Consider the following 21,444-nt stretch of genomic DNA (forward strand, 5'->3'; position numbering starts at 1 on the left):
CTACTATCGGTAAATAAATTTCACATAACACAGAAAATGTTGCTGAGTAAACCAAGGTTTTTATTTAACCAAAAGCTGGTAAGTGACTTTCACCAGTTCAAATGAAAAACATTTTCGAACTATTTTTTGTGTAAGCACACTACTCCTAAAAATCAAAGTAAAAAAAAAAATTGATGAATAACAACAAACTGAATAAATCAACATATAGTGGCTCTAGAATTATATTATTATTATTATTATTATTATTACTTTTATTCAAAAGCGAGATTTGCTCCTTAAGAACATGCTAAACGAGGAACACTGGCCAAGGATTCTGGGCCCAAAAAAAGAAAACAGAATCAATCTATGGGATGAGTTTGGGGTTCTTGGCTTGCGAGAGCAGCAACAGAAGGCCAGCTCCCAGCATGCTCAGCCCCAGGCTCTTAAGGGCTGTTCTCTTCCAGTTTCCGTGGGAACCGGGCAGGGGCAGCTGACAGGGGTCCTCGAAGCTGTTCATCTTGGAGCAGAATCATAACGGAAAAGGTGAGGGTGGGAATTACACTCGGTCACAGATCTCTCCAGTGAAAATAATGACCTAATTCAGGGCTCCCCTAATCCTAACTGGATTATACCAGTTCCCCCCCCTCCCACCCAAAAGCTGGGAAGTACAGTTCAGTCAGCTCTGTTTAAGTAGATCATTATTTGAATTAAGAGAAGTGCTGGTGTACATGCACCTCCCACTGGCAGATGACATGCCCGATCTTGCGCAGATAAAATGTTTCCAGTCCTCCTCAAATCTCTGCCCTAAGCCACGTTTCAGCCGATGGATAAGCACTTTGTCTGCATGACCTAAACAGCATCCTTAAACGCTGCCCCTCGCTTAATGCCACAGGATAAACTACGAATGTTCAGAGCACAGCCTCTCCGCAGTCACGGCTTTCATTCTGTTGTACTTGGCATCAAATGATCTTATTTTCAGTTGTAGTTTACATGCCTGTCGTCAATTTACGGTGTCGCTAGAGTAAAAAAAAAAAATTAATGCGGCAGGTGCAAAAAATAAATTTAAAATATCAAGGCGGGTGACTGGATAAACAAAACTTAATTTTATACACGGCACATTGTGGGGATGGTTCGTCTACCATAAAACTCTGAGGATAAGACAAAGTACTAGGCTTCTTTCACAACTAAAATTAGTTCAGGTTCATAATTTTTTTTAAATCAAGGTCATCAGAGGTCATCTCTGGGTATTTTTTAAATTTTTGTGTAACCTGGTCCGTGTGGTGGTTGAGGACTAAAGTGTAGACGAATCACGACCGCAGACGACCCGCACTGCTTTCAGAGTCCCGCAGTGTCAGAGCCGCGGTGCTGGGTGAGCCAGGCTCCCCTCAGACTGCCGCAGTGTCAGAGCCGCGGTCCTGGGTGAGCCAGGCTCCCCTCAGACTGCCGCAGTGTCAGAGCCGCGGTCCTGGGTGAGCCAGGCTCCCCTCAGACTGCCGCAGTGTCAGAGCCGCGGTCCTGGGTGAGCCAGGCTCCCCTCAGACTGCCGCAGTGTCAGAGCTGCGGTCCTGGGTGAGCCAGGCTCCCCTCAGACTGCCGCAGTGTCAGAGCCGCGGTCCTGGGGGAGCCAGGCTCCCCTCAGACTGCCGCAGCGTTAGAGCCGCGGTCCTGGGTGAGCCAGGCTCCCCTCAGACTGCCGCAGTGTCAGAGCCGCGGTCCTGGGTGAGCCAGGCTCCCCTCAGACTGCCGCAGTGTTAGAGCCGCGGTCCTGGGTGAGCCAGGCTCCCCTCAGACTGCCGCAGTGTTAGAGCCGCGGTCCTGGGTGAGCCAGGCTCCCCTCAGACTGCCGCAGTGTCAGAGCCGCGGTCCTGGGTGAGCCAGGCTCCCCTCAGACTGCCGCAGTGTCAGAGCCGCGGTCCTGGGTGAGCCAGGCTCCCCTCAGACTGCCGCAGTGTCAGAGCCGCGGTCCTGGGTGAGCCAGGCTCCCCTCAGACTGCCGCAGTGTCAGAGCCGCGGTCCTGGGTGAGCCAGGCTCCCCTCAGACTGCCGCAGTGTCAGAGCCGCGGTCCTGGGTGAGCCAGGCTCCCCTCAGACTGCCGCAGTGTCAGAGCCGCGGTGCTGGGTGAGCCAGGCTCCCCTCAGACTGCCGCAGTGTCAGAGCCGCGGTCCTGGGTGAGCCAGGCTCCCCTCAGACTGCCGCAGTGTCAGAGCCGCGGTCCTGGGTGAGCCAGGCTCCCCTCAGACTGCCGCAGTGTCAGAGCCGCGGTCCTGGGTGAGCCAGGCTCCCCTCAGACTGCCGCAGCGTTATAGCCAGGCTCCCCTCAGACTGCCGCAGCGTTATAGCCAGGCTCCCCTCAGACTGCCGCAGTGTCAGAGCCGCGGTCCTGGGTGAGTCGCTGGACTGGCAGGGCAGGAGCTGCCTCGTGGCCGGGCCACCGCGGCTCCCCGAGGCGAGAGGGAGAGATAAGATAAACGAGCGCGTCTGCTTTAGATTGGGGATAACATTGAGGTCTCTACGGAGCCCCGCGCTCCTTGGCGCGCTGCCAGACCTCCACATGGCCTCCGTCCCGATTGGCGCCTGACACCGCCGCGGCCGCGCGCCGACCCGGACGCCGACCCGGACGCGCCTCTCCGACGGGACGTTGTCACGCGGCGGGCGGGTCGGGGCTGACTTATGGGCTGTTAACGTCGCCGCTGTCGGCTGCAGACCCCCTCGCGCCCCCCCGTTACTCCTCGCTTCCCATCAGCCCCCGCTGACAGTAAGCCCCCGCCCGCCCCAGCACGCCCCCCCCTTCCCACAGGCCCGTGAGAGCGTGGCGTGGGCGGGGCTGTGGCTCGGTCACAGGGGGGATTACCTTGGTCAGGAGGTTCCTCAGGCAGGTGACCTCCTTCTGCAGGTTGGCGGTTTGGGTCACCAGGTCGGCGCAGATGGACTGCGAGTCCTGCTTGGGGTCCCAGGTGAGGACGAGCTGTCGAAGGCCGAGCACGCACCGTTACACACGCCAAACGCTCCCACAGGAAACGCATTAACACCTCCGCAGGAGACACATTAACACTTGTGCCGGAGATTATGTGAATGCTCCTGCAAGGACCATTTATGCGTCTGCGGGAAATATACGCTTACCTCAACACTCGAAGAACTGTCGAGGCAAGCAAGCACCATAAAGCACGTCAGCGCTTCTGCGTGAAACATGTTCGGGCTTCTACAGAAAGCGCAGCTACAGCTCAGGAAGCGCTAATTACGCCTATTGTTGCAGCTAATGCTCATTTAATGCCAAAGCTATTAAGTGTAATTAAATGGGGTGGCAGGGCGACTGCGAGGCGTGTTCCCGAGCTGATCTATCGGCGCGGTTCCTCCGCGGCAGGCGGTACCTCAGAGACCTGCTTGGGAAACCTGTTGATGACGTCCTGGACCGTCTCTGTCAGGTAGCAGCACTGCTGGCGGAGGCTAATCAGGAAGTTGTACAGCTCCTCGCTGCTGAAAAGCCAGGGAATTAGACGGCACAGAGAGATAAGTACACTGATGAAAAAAGACCATTAGACAAGTTTCATTTTTACAACCATTAAAATTTCAAACATGAAAAAAAACAGACATAACAGGCTTAATCTGGGAAGGTTAGATTAGACTAGATTTAAGTTGGCTAAGAATCCTCGAATCTGATCTGTATTAGTGCCTCCTAATGAAATGCCAGGCTCCTACTGGAGGCTCCTGTAATCAGTGATAGCCCTGTAGTGTGAATAATAAAACTGGTACTGCAGGTGAGCTGGCCTGTCGAGTGTACAGTAACTGTCTCTCTGTGCATGCAGTCTGGGTTTGCCAGGTGGAGAGATGGGCCGAGCAGGGCTATCGCTAACTAACAATGCCAATAACATTGTGGTAAATGAAGCAGAACACACCTAGCAACTCCCTACAAACACAGCGGGGTAAGGCCAGGTGAGATGCAGTCCAATCCACCCTGCCCTTAGAGAACAAAACCTGTCTAAAACAGTTTCAATAGCTCTTTAGGAGCTAATAGGCTACCTTTGATTAATAGCACACTATTTGCATAAAGAGCATGTCTAGCACAGACAGGCAGCTGTCGCACAGCAGTGGAACGGTCTCACGAGTCTTCAATGGCGCTGCTCTGGGACAGATAAATACTGCACTCCTCCACTCATTGTGAAGCAGAAAATTCACACTTACACAAAATAAATTCACAAAGGAGGCGTTTTACTTGTTAATCAATATCCCCACGCCCACCCCTTCCGTTTACTGCACTCCGTAGCTCTGGCCCTTCATGCTGTTCACTGTGGGGGATGAGATGCGTTTAACTCCTAACGTTTTACGGACGGTTTTTTCGGCAGTGCGCCCTTCCTCGAGCTCCCCCCTTAAAAAAAAAAAAAAAAAGAGCCCGCTTCCTACTTATCACCTCGCGTGTCAGAACCATTACAGACACTCTGCCACAGCGATATTGATAGTGTTATCTTAACAGTACATTTCCAGCGGCAGCCCGGTCTTGCTTCAACACTGTCAGTCAGTGAGGTAAACAGTGTCAGCGGGCCTGGAGTTACTATCTCCCGCGCGGCGGTCGGGGCGAGGCCGGCCCTTCCCTCTGTTAGTTTTTCTCTGACCGAATGAGCGATCGGCCGGGGGGTCGGCGCTGACATGTGTATTCGGAGCGGGTAAACCGTGGAGGCGCGGGGCCCCGTAAACATGTCTGCCCGTCCAATCGGGGGGTCACATTCCAGGAGAGGGCCGAGGTCCCGCCGCCAAAGAGGGGGGCGTTCCTCCCCGCCCGTTTATGTGATTTAATTCCGCGATTAATTTTTTTTAAGGGACCGTTTTAGCAACGTCTCCCTTCCTCGCATGATGTGAAAACCACTAGATCCTGAAACACATTATAGCTTTACGGACAGAGAAGCTCTTTCCATTTATTGCGCTTGGAGGAGACAGAGCTGCGTTCTAAAAGGGTGCCCCACGTTAGCACCACGGTTAAAATGTGTGCCCCCTGCTGGGACATGCAAATAAAAGGCAGCCCCCTGATCGGACAGGCCCGCCATAGGAAGGGCTCATACAAAAAGTCACAGACAAGGTTCTAAAGTCAGAACTACAGACCACGAGTACTGTATGCATGAAGCAATTGCCAAACTGATAAATGCCAACATGCAGTTAAACATGTCACAGCAAAAGAAAAATCCTTGGAACTTTGTTCTACTTGCATTTCATTAATGAACAGATACTTAGTGCTGACATCGACTGCACATGCAGCCGACATCAGAGAGATAAATAGTGTGTTGGCACGTTCACAGAATGGACTGTTTCAAATACGCACCGCTTCGAGCAGGAGGCAGTTAGCGCATATGAAAATGTCAAAACACCATTAATGACATTCAGACGGGATGAATTATGCCAGCCGGTGGGGGATGTGCTGCTCCTACCCTTTCCCCCAGTCGTGTGTTCAGCTGGCCCCGTTCTGCCAGTCTTACGCACCTCTGGGGACCTCGGTGTGCTTAACAGAGAGAAACGGGGGCAGGCGACGGCGGGGAGCGCCGCCTGCCACCCCCCCCCGTCCCCTTTGAGAAGAGAGATTCCGACAGCACGACGCCTGTCAGAACCGCCCGCTGTTTCCGCTCTGCGTTTGTGCATGAGTCGTCTCATACCAGTTCAGACTGGCGGGTAGCGGTACCTGACGCAGAGCTGCAGCGAGGGAGGCTACACCACCGCTACGTGCCTGAAACTGCTCGCAGACTCTAATGAGTCGCCATAGATGACTTTGGGTTCGTACGGAAGGCGCTCTGCAGACTTATTTGTTGGGTACCTGCTGTCAATGTTGTCCAGGCGGGTGAAGGTGTCCATGTCCACTCTGTCCAAGTGCATCTCCTGCACCGCGGACATGACCTTCCTCTGGTCCTCAAGGTCTGTAATGCCGATCTGTGGAGTCACAGTTCCCCAAAACTCAGACAGTGTTTGGCATCAACTAATGTACCAATCTACTATATGAAGGATCAACCACATGGTAGGAATCTGAGTGTATCTATGCAGTTTATATTCTTTTACACTGTCGCTGTATTACGATTATAGTATGTTCAATAGAACCTGGGCACAGCGTTTACTCTCTGTATGTCTGTGGGTGATTAATGAGGCTTTGTTTACTCTGGCTGTCACCCTAGAAAAAGGATCATTTCAGAAAAAAAGCATCAACAGTTTAAAATCTGGTCCTCAGTATATGATGTCTGCTATACACTCAGGTCATGTGATCAGGGTGAAAAGGCTTAGTGAGTCTCATCATTAGAACTGATTAAGTTTCGCTTTGTCCCTTTAACAGGAAAGCTGTGCCACAGGTCACTGTTTCAACGGACAGCTGCTATGCCTAAAGACAGACACAGGGACAGAGACATGAGTAATATAAACCTCTTGCAGGGAAGAACAGATGATCTATGTAGCACTATGTGGACCTCATATATGAGTGTGTGATTGCCACTGGAAGACACGTAGTACTGAACAGACTGGTATTTTTAAACAGATATCAAGTTGAGCAACACAGCATGCTACTTGCCTTGTGGCCCTTTCACTAACAAACTGCCAAGAGTGACTGGCTTCTTAAGGAACTGAGGTAATATCTCTTAATGAAGTTAAGAACTGCTTTAAATGCCTTCACCTTTTCAAAATCTTCTTTCTCCATCGTGGACAGGTAATTCCAGGTAATGTCATTCTCCTGTGTAAGAGAAGGGCTTTCTGAAATTCTGCCAAGTAATAAACAAAATCTAAATGACAAGATCTTCAACAAGTGATCTTAAACAGGGATAGACATCATTCTACATTGCTGCACTCAATATGCAATAAACATATTCACCTACAGTAGATGCAGAACAATTAATTCAGTTCTCTACGACAGTGGGGGATGGAACTCACAAGCATAATATCGGACAGGTATTCCAGATTCAGGCCATGCAGAAGCAGCTCAATGTCACAGAGTTTATCAGAACTGGAGCAAAGACAAACACAGACACACAGAGTTACAACTGCAAATATTCATGTCGTGAAAACTGACACAACAGTTTACTTCTACCTGAAAATGTAATCACTGAACCCAAAGTGCTTTTCACTTATTCATAGTACAAGACCAAAAACACATTCACAGCTGCTGTCATCACTCACGGCCACCAGATGCCACTACAGCACTGTTCCTTGAAGCATAAGCATAGTGACCATGCTTTCATTACAAGTAATCGTAGTTCACCTTGTGGTTGTGGGCGGTTCAGGATTCTGTTTAAAGAACTTGAAGAGCGTCTCTTCCTTGGACAGAACTTCCCCGCTCCCTCTGGGATCCCCCGGTGAAGCCAAGATCCTGGAGATCTGGAAGTGAAGATCATCAAGGATCAGACTGCTCACTGTTTCACTCACTACAGCATTGCATCTGGATCCCACTTCCCTCAGCAAAACAATCATATTAACAATCTAATTCAAATTAAATTTTCCAAAACATTTTATTATTCCAGTCAAATGCCAACCATAAACCAGAGCTAATTCTTTCCCAGTTTATTTTGTGTGGTGGCTTGCTATATTTTGTGTCATTCTACTTTGTGCATAGATGGGACACTGCTACTGAATTTGATTTATACTTAATTTCCTGTAACAATGAATAATAATACAAGCCTATATACAATTACAAAGGGGCACACTGAAATATATATATATATATAAGTGAGACTAGCCTTAAGTGCCTGGAATGAACCACAAGTTTGAGAGGGAGCACGGACTGTGGATCCTGCACATTTTAGGACATCATGTGCAGTGGAGGACTAAAGAGAGTGCAGATAGACTCTTTGACTGCAGGAGTCTGTATATTATGAAACAGCATTTTGAAATTTCTATATGAAATTAAATACAGTGTGCAGGTAATTAATTAAGTTCTTAATTGCATTGCTTTCAAGGGTCTATATATATGCTTTTTAGCACACACTTTTTAATTAACTCTTTAACTTGAATGCCACTCTGGGTTTATCACTGCTTGGCAGTTCACTGTTCCAAGTGCTTTTGTGGAGGTGTGTTGGTACTCACAGAGTTAACCACAGAGTTTTAACAACAGAGTGCCAATTCTGAATTGTTCAAATATTCATTTGTTATGAAACTATTCTATTGTTATACAATTTCCCTAATCAAAAGCAATGCATTTAGAAAGGTGCCACAAGGGACAGATATAACAAACTGTAGAAGACAAAATCTCCTAAAACACATTTTGCTCACACATAATTTAGAGCTTAAATTGAGTCACCCAAATTAATATTTAAAGGCTCAGTCAAACCTTGATCCAGCTCAGCTGAGTTTGTCTAGAGAACCAAGGATGGGAAGTAAAGATTTCCCATGCCAAAATGAACCCTTTATAACTCAGACACACAGATGTTCAGTCAACTTGCTCTATTTGACATGAGTACATAAAATAAAACTGAGGAGTGTGGAGGTAAAGTCCTATGGAGTGCAGTGACAGGGGATCTCCTCCAGGGGTCAGTATGTCACCTGAGGCCGCTTGTACATGTCCGCCAGTTCTGCTGCATTCTTCCCAGCTTTGGTCTTGATGGTTTTGTCGGCTCCGAGCTGCAGCAGCTTCAACACAGCCTCCTCTTTCCCATACTGCACAGCCATAGCCAGGGCCTGAGTGTTCAGCATTACGGTCAATGATTAATAATACTCCATTAATACTCTCTCTCTCTCTGTCTCCAGAATAGGAAGTTGGGACAGGAAATCATCACCACCTAGACACACCACTGCAGCAAAAAGATTTCAATTGGTCGTTTCTGTGTGTCACAGCTGTTGAGAGCATCAAAAAAACTATGGATTGGGCCAGGGCTCCCCTGAAAAAGAGACAGACCTGGTTAAATAAAGGATAAATAAACCGACAAATGCTGCCTTGTACCGTGTATCCGTTGGCATCCTGGGTGTTGACTTCAGCTCCGTGGGAAACCAGCTGGTTAATCACCTGACTGTATCCGTCCCTGGCTCCCAGCATCAGCGAGGTCATATGGGATCTGCCAATGAAAAGACATCATTCCCCGCCAATGAAACAGCCTTACAGAAGCCCTGAGTGATGACCACACTGTTACTCTCAACTGCCCATAACTGCAATAAATAGCTAGGTGCTCTAAATGCAAAGTATGCAGCTGGTACCAGATTAATCCCACTGAAGCCCTCCCTACCTGCTCAATGCTATGGCCAGTTATGGAAGCAACTGTGCCATACACCACCACCACATTCACAGGGATATTAGGAGTAGAATAGGTGTGCTATCCATATCTTTCACTCTCTTTATTAAAACTTAACCAGCAAGTAACTACGGTAATACACCATGACTGAATAAAATATATCGATCTGAATGGTATGCATACGCTTTTACGTATGAAGTCAAATGGAAATCGGGCAGCTCCTGAATCAGGGGCTAATTACAGGACCTGTATTGTGGATAGTCCACTAGAGGGTGGTGTTGCCCAAATCCAGCTCTGCTAGCCAGACTAAGAACTGCAACTGTACTTCCTCCATCTAGTGTTTAAATTATGACATGACATGAATAATAACACAAACCAATATACTACTTACAAAGGGGCACTGAACTAAACAGTAAGGCAAGACTAGCCTTAGGTGCCTGGAATGAGGCAGAAGATTGAGAGGGACTGTGGATTCCTTATTCCCTCTCAATCTTCAGAATAAGATCTGCAACTGTAGTTCCTCCATCCAGTGTTGAAATTATGACAGACTTGACAGCTGGGTTTTCTGGAAGCCTTAAATTTGCATGAGAGGCAGCAACACATTTAAACCCATGTTCAACTGCCTGGGCTCAGTTATAAAACAGAATCATGGGACATCCGGATGATCACGTGATTCACACGAAAACTGACATTGGGCCTCATTCACGACGTGTGCACGATCACATTTGATCATAAACTGCGTATTAGAAGGTTTCCAAGAACATTTTGGCATTCATTATTTTTTTCTTATCTGTATTTGCTCATGGCTGTTTCCTAATACAAATCACATGAACAGGATTGCGCATAAAATCTACAATCTGCCAGCATTCATAATCTCATACAACTGGGATATGCACAAAAACAAAGGTCTGAACATGCGTCATGAATCTCATATTGTTTTTTTGTGTGAACATTTTTAAGAACAAATGTAAGAATAATTTAAGAAAAGTTTTGTGAATGAGGCCCATTGAGTCTAAAAAATGCGTTGCGTTTAACCAGGGCAGTTCAAGTGTTTTCATTTTCACAATACTGACAAAAATACCTACAGAGCAGCTGAAAAGAAGGTTTTACTTTTACATTTAGTACACACAGAATGGTAAAACATTCGTGCACACATACGGATCCACAAGCGTGCACAACACAGGCACACGCATGCGGATGCACATGCACACACACGCGCACACGTATGGATGTACACACACGCATAACACAAGCACACAGTGTTGAGGAAACCACTCTTAAAGCGTATGGGGAAACTACTCTGAAAGCCACCAATTACTTCGCACCGAAAGTAGCTGAACTACAGCCAAGCTACCCCAAAGAGAAATGAAGCTTGTGAAACTACAGTTACTCAAAAAATGTAGTTCATTTTGAACTACAATGTGGTTCTACTTTGTAAAAAAAAAAAAAAAAAAAAAAAATGAAAAAAAAAACCGATCATTATCATGTTCCCCAGACATGACGTGGGTGCGAGCAATGCCTCAGCAGGGAGACCCAGCAATGTATGCCAATTGGCAGATGACTTTTTGGCAACTACAATGGAGTGGAGTGCTTCTCACCAATCAGGATTAGAGGGGAAAAAAGAGAGAGAGGAGGAGGCATTTGGTCAAATGGGTCTGGGGAAAAAAAAACACTGTAGAGCCAAAACTGGTTGGTAGTCTGATTGGCTAATCTGAAAATGACAAATAAGTAATTAGCTACTACAACCACTACACAGATCCGAATGTAGTTGAACCACCAGCAAATTGCAGCAAAATGTAATTTCACCACATTAGTTAAACTACTCCCCAACATATAAGGATACACACAAATATGGACTCACATGCATGCACAACACATGCAAACAGGTTCAGGGCACAAAAAAGGTATCCAGCATCTCTAATTAATGCTGTACTTCACCTCCACGAGCCAGGAACTGAAGTCCATGAAGAACATATATCTAACCAGTCCTGTAAAACGATTTACCTGGCCACCCTGAGCACACACAAACTATATGGTCCAGATAGGATTTATGGACTGATGCTCTAACAGCCTGGGAGAGAAAGTTGCAAAACTGAAAAGGCGTGATTCCTATCGATCCGAAGCATAAAGATTTCGTGAAGACAGGGAAAGGAGGCATTTCTCACGTCCCCTTCCCACCGTTCCGGGACTGTCTTTATCTGAGAGGGACGTGTGAAGTCAGCGGTGACAAATAGCAGCTGAGAGAAATAAATCAGCGACCGCGCGTTTGTCACCGCGGAGATACCTTTCAGCCAATCATCACGTATGCAAGGCGCCCTTTCCCAGAGGAGCCCTGGATACGAGCACACCTTTACAGCGCACAGGTGTGTGTCCTGCACCTGCTCCGGCACAGTCCCGGCACCGGCCGCAGGGTGACATTCACCGCCCCAATAGCCCCGGCTTTCCCAGGGCACCCACCCCACCGCCCCGCTACTCACATCAGTGTGGACATGGTGCGTAAAACTCAGGCTACAAGGCCGCTTGCAGGAATGCACCTCTGAAGGGGGAGAGGAAACGTTGGCTGATCTGGCAACCATACAGCAGGGTAATCAATATTGCGTCAATGAAAGAAAACAAACGGCTCCCACGTCACCGCAAATGTGCGGTGTCGGACAGAGCCCTGGGCCTTGTGAATAAACCGGAAAGATTGCTCATTCCAGGACTGTTTCCTTTATCTTTCACAGCCTTTCCCTGACGCGCACATTCAAACTGTTTCTTTCCGAATAAATGTACTACACACGTGAAAATGACAAGCAAAGTAGGACTAGATGGAGGACTTTTCTCCCGTACAGTTTTCGTGTAACTAAAACTGCACAAACGAGGCTTTTAGTAAAAAAATAAAAAAATAAATAAATGGACACATTTTTTTTGAGGCACAGCTGCACAAGTGACACGGTATTATTAACAGATCGTTGCAACACATTTAGCACGTGAGGCGATCTGGCCTCCCGGTACGTGCAGCATGTGTTTACCTCAGGACGCATGGAAACACAGACAGTGCGCACGGCCGGCTAAACACACAAACACGCAAACAGGGCGGGCCTCTCGGTGCGGCTCGGCAGACCCCATCGCACCCCTCCACATCCCTCTGGATTTACTCACTGTTCTCCAAATATTTTGTCTGGAGAGGAGGGAGAAAAAAAAAAAATCGATTCCCTACCGAAGCGGCGCGGCCGTCGGAAACGTGCGCTCCGGCCCGTCCCGACGGCGGAGAGAGCGAAACGGCGTCACGGGGGGGAGGGGGGGGGGAACTTCACACATCGCTTGCCGTGAGAAATGTCCGCGGACGATGACAGCGCTAAATGGTTCCAGGCCGGTCTGTTTGGAGCGGGCCTGGTCCCCGGGCCCCCGGGGGCCGGTGTGCGGGAGGCGCCGGGGCCCCGCCTCGCGCTCCGCCGGCCCCGCCGCCCGTTTGTTGTTCGTCTGTCTCGGCGGGGGTCTGTGCGCAGGAAAGGCGTCACCACAGGACGTTCCAGCCGGCTGCGGTTTGATTCGGGGCTGTACCGCGGTCCAGACTTCCTGCACCAAGCCTGTCCAACTCCTGCCTGGCACCTGTGCCCAGGTTATGACCACGACCCACGTAACTGTTAATAGACTACAGAGGAGGGCGACACTGCCGCAACTGCTGTTTTTAATGAGGACGACAGTTCTCTATGAGCCGCAACAAGCATTTCATGATTTTAAATGTGATCTCTGAAATACCCCGTCACAAATTTCAACATGAGCAATGCGCTGTGACATCTGCTTATAGTAATGTCAGATTACATCGGTCTCATCCTCCTGATTACTGCCAGACACAAACGAGCTGAGAGACAGAAACAGACTGACACGCGCATTCACAGACACGAGGGTGAGGAGGATGAGATTCTTACTTGTTACAGGCATTCGGGTCTGCATTCCTGGACAGCAGCAGCTCCACACACCTGGCGATATTGTCCTCTTCAGCAGAGGCAGTGCAAGCTGCCATTAGCACTGTGTACTGATCTGCAGGTCCAAACAAGAAACCCTTACAGAGTTACCAGTGATGAGGCCTTCAGCTTAGAATACAACAAATAATACATGTCTAGAACTAGAACTAATCCAAAGGCAGAACAGTAGTGGATCAGTTATCCCTGGAGTTAGTTTCTCTTCACAGACCCCTAAAGTGGGTCAATGAGAGGAAAAGAGGTATAACAGAAGGTGTTTTGAATGTATTTGGTTAGACATGGAGTATGAAGAGTTTATAAAACCTTATGAGGGGGGAATTACTGGCTGTGCACAGCACTTTGGATGTCAAACAGCACACATTCCCTTGAGATCATTTCCACATACCAATTTTTCCCAGAAAACACACTCATTAGATGCAGATGACAAGATAAATGATAACCACTAATGATTAAACTAGTGATCTTTAGATAACAGCCCAAGGTGCCCTTCAGTGGAATGCGACACATACAGTACTGAATCAAACTCAGAAACCTACATCAGGCTGGAGGACATTAACGTCCGCATGAGGAAATCTATCATGCTGGTGACAACTCAGCGAGGGCCATACAACAGAGGATACTGCAATTTCTGCACTGCGCTTAACCATGGGAATCTATTCCCAGCACGGCCACGTCTGGCTACATCCACAGTACACAAAGCACGGCTCCTTTGACCTCAGACACGTCACTATCTATGTACTTAATCACAAACATCAACAGGCGTACAATCCGATGGGCGATGTGCAAACATTTACCTGTCCGGCACAGGGAAGATAAACGCTGCTCGCGGGAGCTAAAGGGGAACTTGCAAAGCGGCTCGGCGCTGCTGTGCACGATAAGAGACCGCGGCGATGGAACCCGCTCCGGCACGTGCTTCTGGCCGCGACCGCGCGCACGGGCACGGAGCGGCGGGTCCGCCAGGGAGTTTGTGTCCGAGGCGGACTGGGAAAATAAACCAGCTGACAGGGCGACGGCCGGCCTCATCAGTCACGCCACCGCTCTCCCGCCTCCCGCCGCTCCGGCCAGGAAGCGCGGCGGGAAGCGGCCGCAGCTCCTTCTCTGATTTGATCGTTTCCTTTCACCGCTGTCAGCTCTGCCCACCAGCGACGGGGGATACGTACCCCCCTAAAAACCTTAAGCCCCACCCACTTCTCATTGCATTTCACTGAGGCCAACAGATGCCTTCATTTGCGGTCATTTTTTTTTTAAAGAGAAACAAGAATGGAAGTAAAGTCTGAAAGAACAGTCTGGACCATAGTGATGGATATTTCAAATATTTCCTCCGTTTATATGACAGTTATTTAGTAAACAAAGTCGGCTGAAGAGGAAGCACTCGAGATTAATTAAGCAACATGGCAGGTGAAATTAAAACAACATGTTACAATGGAGGCACTGAGAAAAAAGCATTTCTGTGGAATGGCAACCAACCCCAAAGGCGATCTGGTCTAGCCATTTGATCATGTGATGCATCAATCCTCCTTTACAAACTGTATGCTGGTTTTGATCTCTTGATCAATTAAAATTGTTGTTGAAAATGTGTTTAAGTTCTACCATAATTGTTTGGTTGCACTTATTTGAACACAATGAAGGTTTGGTCATTTGCTGTCAGTAAACTCCATTCCTTTTACACAGATGGTTTCAAGTTTCCACACTCTCAGCAAATGGGAGCCAACTGATTTCACCTGCCAGTTTGCAACTGCGTCAATTAAAAATGGAACCTCTTTCAAATGGAATTATAAGCCATATAGTACATACAGTACAGTAAATGAAAGCATAAGTTGGTTTGACTGATTGAATGTGACTGACTGATTGAATTCTAGGGATGTGAATATGGGACATATATTATTTTTAAAGCATACATTGCCAGCAAGTGGCTTTAAGAAGGTAAATCATCCTTCAATTAAATTTAAAAAATCACATTAAAAACAATTAGTGTCTAATTAAGAACAACTGGCAGCTCATTACACCACAGAGCTTGTTACTATGGTTGCCTATGGTTGAAAAGAAAAAACCAGCATACGCAATAGGTCCCCAGGACCAGGGTTGAGAAGCACTGTTCTATTACACAATAAAGTAGGACCACTTTAAAGACCTCATCTTTAACACTGTACAGGGTCAGGCAGAGGTCAGCCTCAGGCCAGAGAGCTAACAGCTCCCTCTTCAGCTTTAAATAGTCATGGCAGAGAAAAAAATCCATAATTTACCATCCACCATATGTCGAGCTGTGTTTCAATAAAGTACCATGCACATACCACACCACTGCCTTTCAAATGGCATTGAAATATGTGTAATTACAAGGAACAATACATTACAAGAACATTAAATAAGACTAACTGATTAAATAATCACTACAATAGTTTTCAAAATTGTTAATGCTTCAAATTAATTATGCATAAGAACATTTAACACGCAGTGGCAAAAGAAAATCCAGGACTTACTAATTGTAGTTCATAGTCACTAGCTCCTGACTTCCTCCTGAGTCACCTGATCCAGACCTCTCCACTATCCCTTCCACTGACATTGTTGTGGTATGAACTAACCTGGAACATATTTTATGTTTCATCCTGCCAACCCACCGCTCATGCCAGCTTGAAGTTAATAGCACAGGTGTCGCTTTACCCAGTGAGTAACCCAGAATCTGTTTTAAAGTACCAAACAAAGTCCAATTGAAGTCTCACCTCTGCTGAAGTTTGCACTGGCTCCCCGGTCCAGCAGTAACTTTGCCAACTCATAATTGGCAACGTGGACAGCACACATCAACGGAGTCCATTCAAACCCCAGACGAGACTCCACGTCCATGCCTGCAGTGTGCAGAGGGGTCAGGGCAGGCAATCAGTGGAGGATAAAGCGCCTCATGATGACAGCCGTTATCATAACACACTAGCCCAATTCATCCTGCTAGGGGATTAGCCTCTGTCTGCGGGCTTCATTCACAGGGCCTGCGTCTGACTGGAACAAATCCTTTTAACTTTTTACATTTTAGATTAAAAGTTAACATGAACCTGATTTTTTTTATGCTATAGCATGTGTGCAAGCAGTAAGACATTCCCAGCAAGATCTATTGAAATGACCATAAAGGTTCTTGATTGTTGTAGATTACTGAATCGCCAAGATGAACTGCCTGAGGTCAGCTGCATCTGAACAGGCTGTTCCCAAGGAACTGTACGAAAACCAGGGCTGGACTGTGCATCCCACTGACAATAAGATGGTGAATCTTCAAGAGCCTCATAAATGATGGCGCAACAATGTGGCATCAATTACTGGCTTGATTAAACCAATCAAAAGACTGCTCTCTTCATGCCAGAAAGCTATGACTGGTTGAAATTATTTGGTCAACAGGAACACTTTTTAGTTCCACCCATTTTGGGGTTCATGAAGTCTCCCTCACTCACATCCTAGCCCTGGTACTGGGAGAACATTAGGTATCAATTTTCAGTTCAGCTAAGCTCTTTATTAGTAAGGCACAGCTGATCTGCTAAATAGAATGGTCATCTAGACAAAGAAAAAGCATTTTGCAAATAAGCCACATTTAAACCTTCACATCCATAATAGTTTGAACTGGAATACCTGGTAATATGTTATTATTTACTGGTAACATTAATTAAGATATGGCATACAAAGAGTGTGTTAAATTACCTGCTAAATCAAACTTAGAAGCCTGTGTGATTAAATGCAGTATAAACAATGCAACCCATAGCCAGGTTAAAAAAAAAAAACCTCACAAAGAACACTTACAGGGCTGATGAGAGGTGGAGTCCTGAACTTAAACAGGAAAAAAATGTTGAGCTTTGTAATTCACCTCTCATGATGCTATCTGTTACATGTTTAGTGATGCTCTACCTTTGGGATGCTACCATTGGGATACCCTTCCACAAGGCTCCAGTCAATGATGCCAATGGAACTAGCAACATTTTCTATTATAATAGAAATTGAAAAAATGCCAGCAAGTTGTAGTCATGAATATAGTCAGTCAGGGAACTGAATGCATTGAGACAACTGAACAAATCTTAATGTATATATTAATACATTAAGATTTGTTCGGTTTTAGGCATTAAGCAAAACAATGAGACTGAAAGCTAGCTTAGAAGCAAGCTAGTTGTCCAGTCTATTTGTTGGTTGTGTAATAAAATATAACAGCATGAACAAATTAAGTCATTCAATCTGGCAAGGTAAATTCCCCGACCAATTTTCCTCAGAACATTTTCTTGTCTGCCTAGGCATTATTAATTAATGGAATAACTTATTCCAAAAAGTCTCAGCTGGAGTAGAATAGCCAAGTTGTGAAAAGGTTGTAAAATAAACTCCATTGATTCCCATCAAAACCATAGCAATACTTCATCTGCATAATGTAATTAGTGCAGAATGAAGTGACTTTTGTATCTTGTTAGAAGCTCCAACATCTTTGCTCAAGTATACCGTTGTCCAGTAACTGCTCAACCAGTTCCACATCTCCAGTGTTAATGGCACGTTTCAAAGTGGACACTCTATCTTCATTGGGTCCAGGGACAGAAAGATTTGAATTCTGAAAGCATACAACAAAAGCATATTCACACACAACAGAATCATTATTATATAAATGTAGATGAAGTGTAATGCAGAATAAGCAATTTAGATTTTTAGGTTGTATATTTCTAATATACTAAACCGACAAATAAAGCAAACACATTATTTAGATTACAGCACATAAAAATGTATTATTTCTCACAAAAAATGTGATTTTTTTGGCTCGTTTTCTGTCAATATAGCAGAGGCAAATCGGTAAAAGCAACAGGTTGCCCTCTGCTGGCATGTGCTGTTATTATTGTTGTTGTCGTCGACAAAAGTAATAATTCTCCGGGAACAAATAGAACTCGAATAATCATGGTTGTGATTACATAGAATGCTACAGAAGCATTCAAGGGTTTTGAAATTAACTCCAACTGCTAAAAATAAGGAGTGAACACACTGGCTGGATAGGATGGCTGCTATTATGTGTAGGCCCTTGATCGACAAGGTCAAACTCCTCGAGCATTTGTGAGTTTACCCAGTGAAATGACAGTATTGCACCCTTGCTGTACTGAACAAGTACATCTTAATGATATAATTCAACGGTTACAAATAAGCAATGCGTAAAATAAGAAAACATGTCACAAGGCGAAGCAACGCTACAAGTCGCTAACCAGCAGGCTAAATGAAGCGGGTAAGGGACTTTTCCACTTAGCACTTGCTGTCTCTAGTTTTGTCTTCACCGTGTCTACGTTAACGTATGTGGCTTAGAACTTGCTTGTCCTGCACAATGTATGTTCAATCACCTCAGGTGTCTTGGAATATCCAAGATCCCATTCGTCGTCACTGCTTTCATCTCCAGCAGGAAAACCTTGCTGCTCCATGTCTCCACTAAATGTACGCTCTATGCATGGCTCATGTCTTTTCGGAACTGACGTCACGAATAGAATTCCGTCATTCGTGGTTCCGACCGGGTGTCAACCACAGAACTTTATCAACACACATTATTGCATTACATTTATTTAGCAGACGCTTTTATCCAAAGCGACGTACATAACATAAGTGGCTCCGCGCGCTTCGACCGAGACAGAAATAACATAATGTGGTTTGGGGTTTTTTCTTTTTTTTTGTCCATCTTGCCGCGCATCTGTTGAAGTTCGCTCTTGAATATGTCACATCACAGAAACGCTGCTGATGCTATCAAACCTTTGTGGATAGCGGATGCAATCAAACCTGGCACACTAATTTGATGGTTAGAAAATGGTTGCGCCCTTCAAACTGTGTGGGTTTGTCACTGTGAACTGCACTGCTTTTGCCAGGTTTATGGAGTGGTAGCCTACAGTATGTAATCTTAGCACTGAAGGCTTTTGGGGCCCCTACACTGAACACTTCCCAGAGTGCAGGGACAGAACAGTTTTCCCCCAGGGAGTCAGCATATCCGAACCATAAACTGTAAGCAGAATCGTCGATGTGTGAGGGTGTGAGTGTCTACAATAAATCACTGAGATATTACGGTGCATACCCATTTAACGATTTAAAATGATTAATTTATAATATTTAGATTTAGGTGAATAATATGGATCCAAAGACAAACTTTCGAGAAATACTTCACACATTAAAAAAATTGAAAACTACTTCTGATGTCACTGTTCTTGGAGTTTCACTTATGAAACAATTATGAAGAATCTATCCATCAGAAGGTAACAGAGAATAAGTTCAAATGCAATTTAACCTTCCATGATTTTATGCATTGCTAATTTAATTCAGGCTAAGTTGTCATTCATAGTTATTGCCAAAAAATAGAAGAAGAAAAAAAGAAAAGAAAAAAAAAACATACTTTTCCCCGGAGTGGGTCTGGACTTGCTTCAAGGCACCAGCACTTCAGTGTTTTCAGGAGGGTCAGTGCAGGTCATTTTTTTTGCCTCTTTGCTGACTTTCGTATCAGTATGGCTGGAGGGGATAATCTTTGAATCAATTAAATAAATCTGACAAAGTTGTGCCTACTTTGCATTAGAAGGATATTGAATTACCGTTGCTTATCTGAAACAAGCAGTTATATAGTAATAGGCTACATTTCACACAGTGGTGTAATATAGGCGAACATGAATGATCCACAATACAAAGAAAGCACAATGTGTCAATTGAGTGTTGATTGGTAGCTTATATGGTAAATAGTTAGGTATAAGTTAAAATTAGCTAAACGTACAATTTGTTTTGAGCTTCTTAACATCGGTTGAATTTACATTGTAAAATAAAAGAAAATTAATATTCAAGGTCGATGATGTATGCAGACTGAAAATGTTCGGTTGTGCAGTCGACAAATGGCCTATCTAATAGCCTATAACGACTTCAAAATGAGCCTATAAAGACTTTTGCTATGTAGGATTTATTTATTTATTGCTCATTTGTGTTTAAAAATGGAATGGCTTCCAATTGCCCTATAATCTTCTCAGACTGTGTAACCTGACACTGATGGCTTGTAGTTTCATACATGGAGCTGTATCGACATGATAGCCTACGACATTGTAGGCATATATAACCATTTTGGTATGTGCAAAGCATTTCTCAAATTTGTTCTCAAACTATTACGCTGAGGTAGTAATGCACAATGTAATTTGTAGAAAGTATAGCCTACATTTGCGTTAATGAGTAGGGTGCTCAACAACTTGATGAATATTTATTTTAAAAAACGTAAACGCTGTCGTTTCAGTAGAGGGGTTTTCTTGACTTTATATCTCGTCTACAGTGCAGGCTACACGCGATAGAAGATGAGAACAAGAATCATCGGCTATACTTGCCTTTTCTATTCACACTTTAGTCCTCCACAAATTAGGGAATTGTAAAACGACTCTGTTAGGCTGAATATCCCTCTTCCTCTTGGTCTCATATACACTCAGTTAGAATTACATTAAATCTTACTCTAACTCAATAAAATAAAATAATTCTACTCGAAATGATCATAACGGCACAACGGGCCTCATTCACGAAACGTGTGCGATCACATTTGGTCTTAAACTGTGTGTCAGAACGTTTCCAAGAACATTCTGGCATTCATCATTTTTTATTATTTGTATTTGTTCATGGACATTTCCTTATGCTAATCACATGAACAGGATTACACATAAAATTTGCAAATAGGCAGCTTTCATAATCTCATACACCTGGGATATGCACAACAACAAAGCTCTGCACCAGCGTCATGAATCCCGTTTTTTTTATAGCAACATTTTTAAGAACAAAAGTAAGAATAATTTAAGAAAAGTTTTGTGAATGAGGTCCAATGATTCTATCCTCAGGGAAATAACCAACTATAATCAAATCAATACTGTAGTAGCCTAAGTGCACTCATAGAACTATCTGATTTCACAATCGGAATCCGATTTTTTAATTAATCCACTGTAGGACAATGTTATTTCCGTTATTCCCCCTTCTCCAAATAAGAATGAAATTTCCCACGGGATCAAATGTTTATCTTCTTTGTAACTATCGGTGCAGAAAACGTATTCACAATGAACCGAGACCTTTATGCTACTAAATTAATTATAGAAAGGGTGCCTGCGTTTTTCTGTACACCCTTTTTCACATAAATTGTGCCTCCATTCTCTGAATTTGCGCCTTTCAAACCACGTATCATTTCTGTGTAGTACTGCTGGTGTCCTGCATAAAAATGACATCTCCAGAAGATGTGCGGCAGCAGTCGGTCGGTGGCGCGGCTCTCTCGCTAATGAAGGGGCACTTAGTGCGCATATTGTTCGTTGTTCACAAACCGAGGATAAGACTCACAGACGCTGCGGGTGCA

At 45.3% G+C, this 21,444-nt stretch overlaps 1 protein-coding gene across 3 annotated transcripts; it reads right to left on the reverse strand.

Annotated features, from left to right (window-relative positions):
- Window positions 1-37: 37 nt before the first annotated feature.
- On the reverse strand, window positions 38-18,587 carry asz1 (ankyrin repeat, SAM and basic leucine zipper domain containing 1). 3 transcript variants are annotated; one of them, XM_035426976.1, is made up of 13 exons: window positions 18,452-18,587; window positions 17,577-17,682; window positions 15,839-15,961; window positions 13,068-13,179; window positions 8,871-8,982; window positions 8,474-8,608; window positions 7,197-7,312; window positions 6,869-6,941; window positions 6,615-6,671; window positions 5,775-5,887; window positions 3,349-3,451; window positions 2,832-2,945; window positions 38-496 (listed from the first exon to the last, which is right to left on the reverse strand). In XM_035426976.1, exons 1-13 carry the CDS (start codon window positions 18,527-18,529, stop codon window positions 344-346), a joined length of 1,395 nt encoding a protein of 464 aa, XP_035282867.1. In that variant the 5' UTR covers window positions 18,530-18,587; the 3' UTR covers window positions 38-343. The 3 variants fall into 3 exon arrangements, with proteins under 3 accessions (XP_035282867.1, XP_035282868.1, XP_035282866.1); XM_035426977.1 differs by having other exon boundaries at window positions 3,358-3,454; XM_035426975.1 differs by having other exon boundaries at window positions 3,349-3,454.
- Between the last annotated feature and the right edge of the window lie 2,857 nt (window positions 18,588-21,444).

The sequence above is a fragment of the Anguilla anguilla genome, chromosome 7, assembly GCF_013347855.1.
Source record: "Anguilla anguilla isolate fAngAng1 chromosome 7, fAngAng1.pri, whole genome shotgun sequence".
In the NCBI taxonomy this organism is placed as follows: Eukaryota; Metazoa; Chordata; class Actinopteri; order Anguilliformes; family Anguillidae; genus Anguilla; species Anguilla anguilla.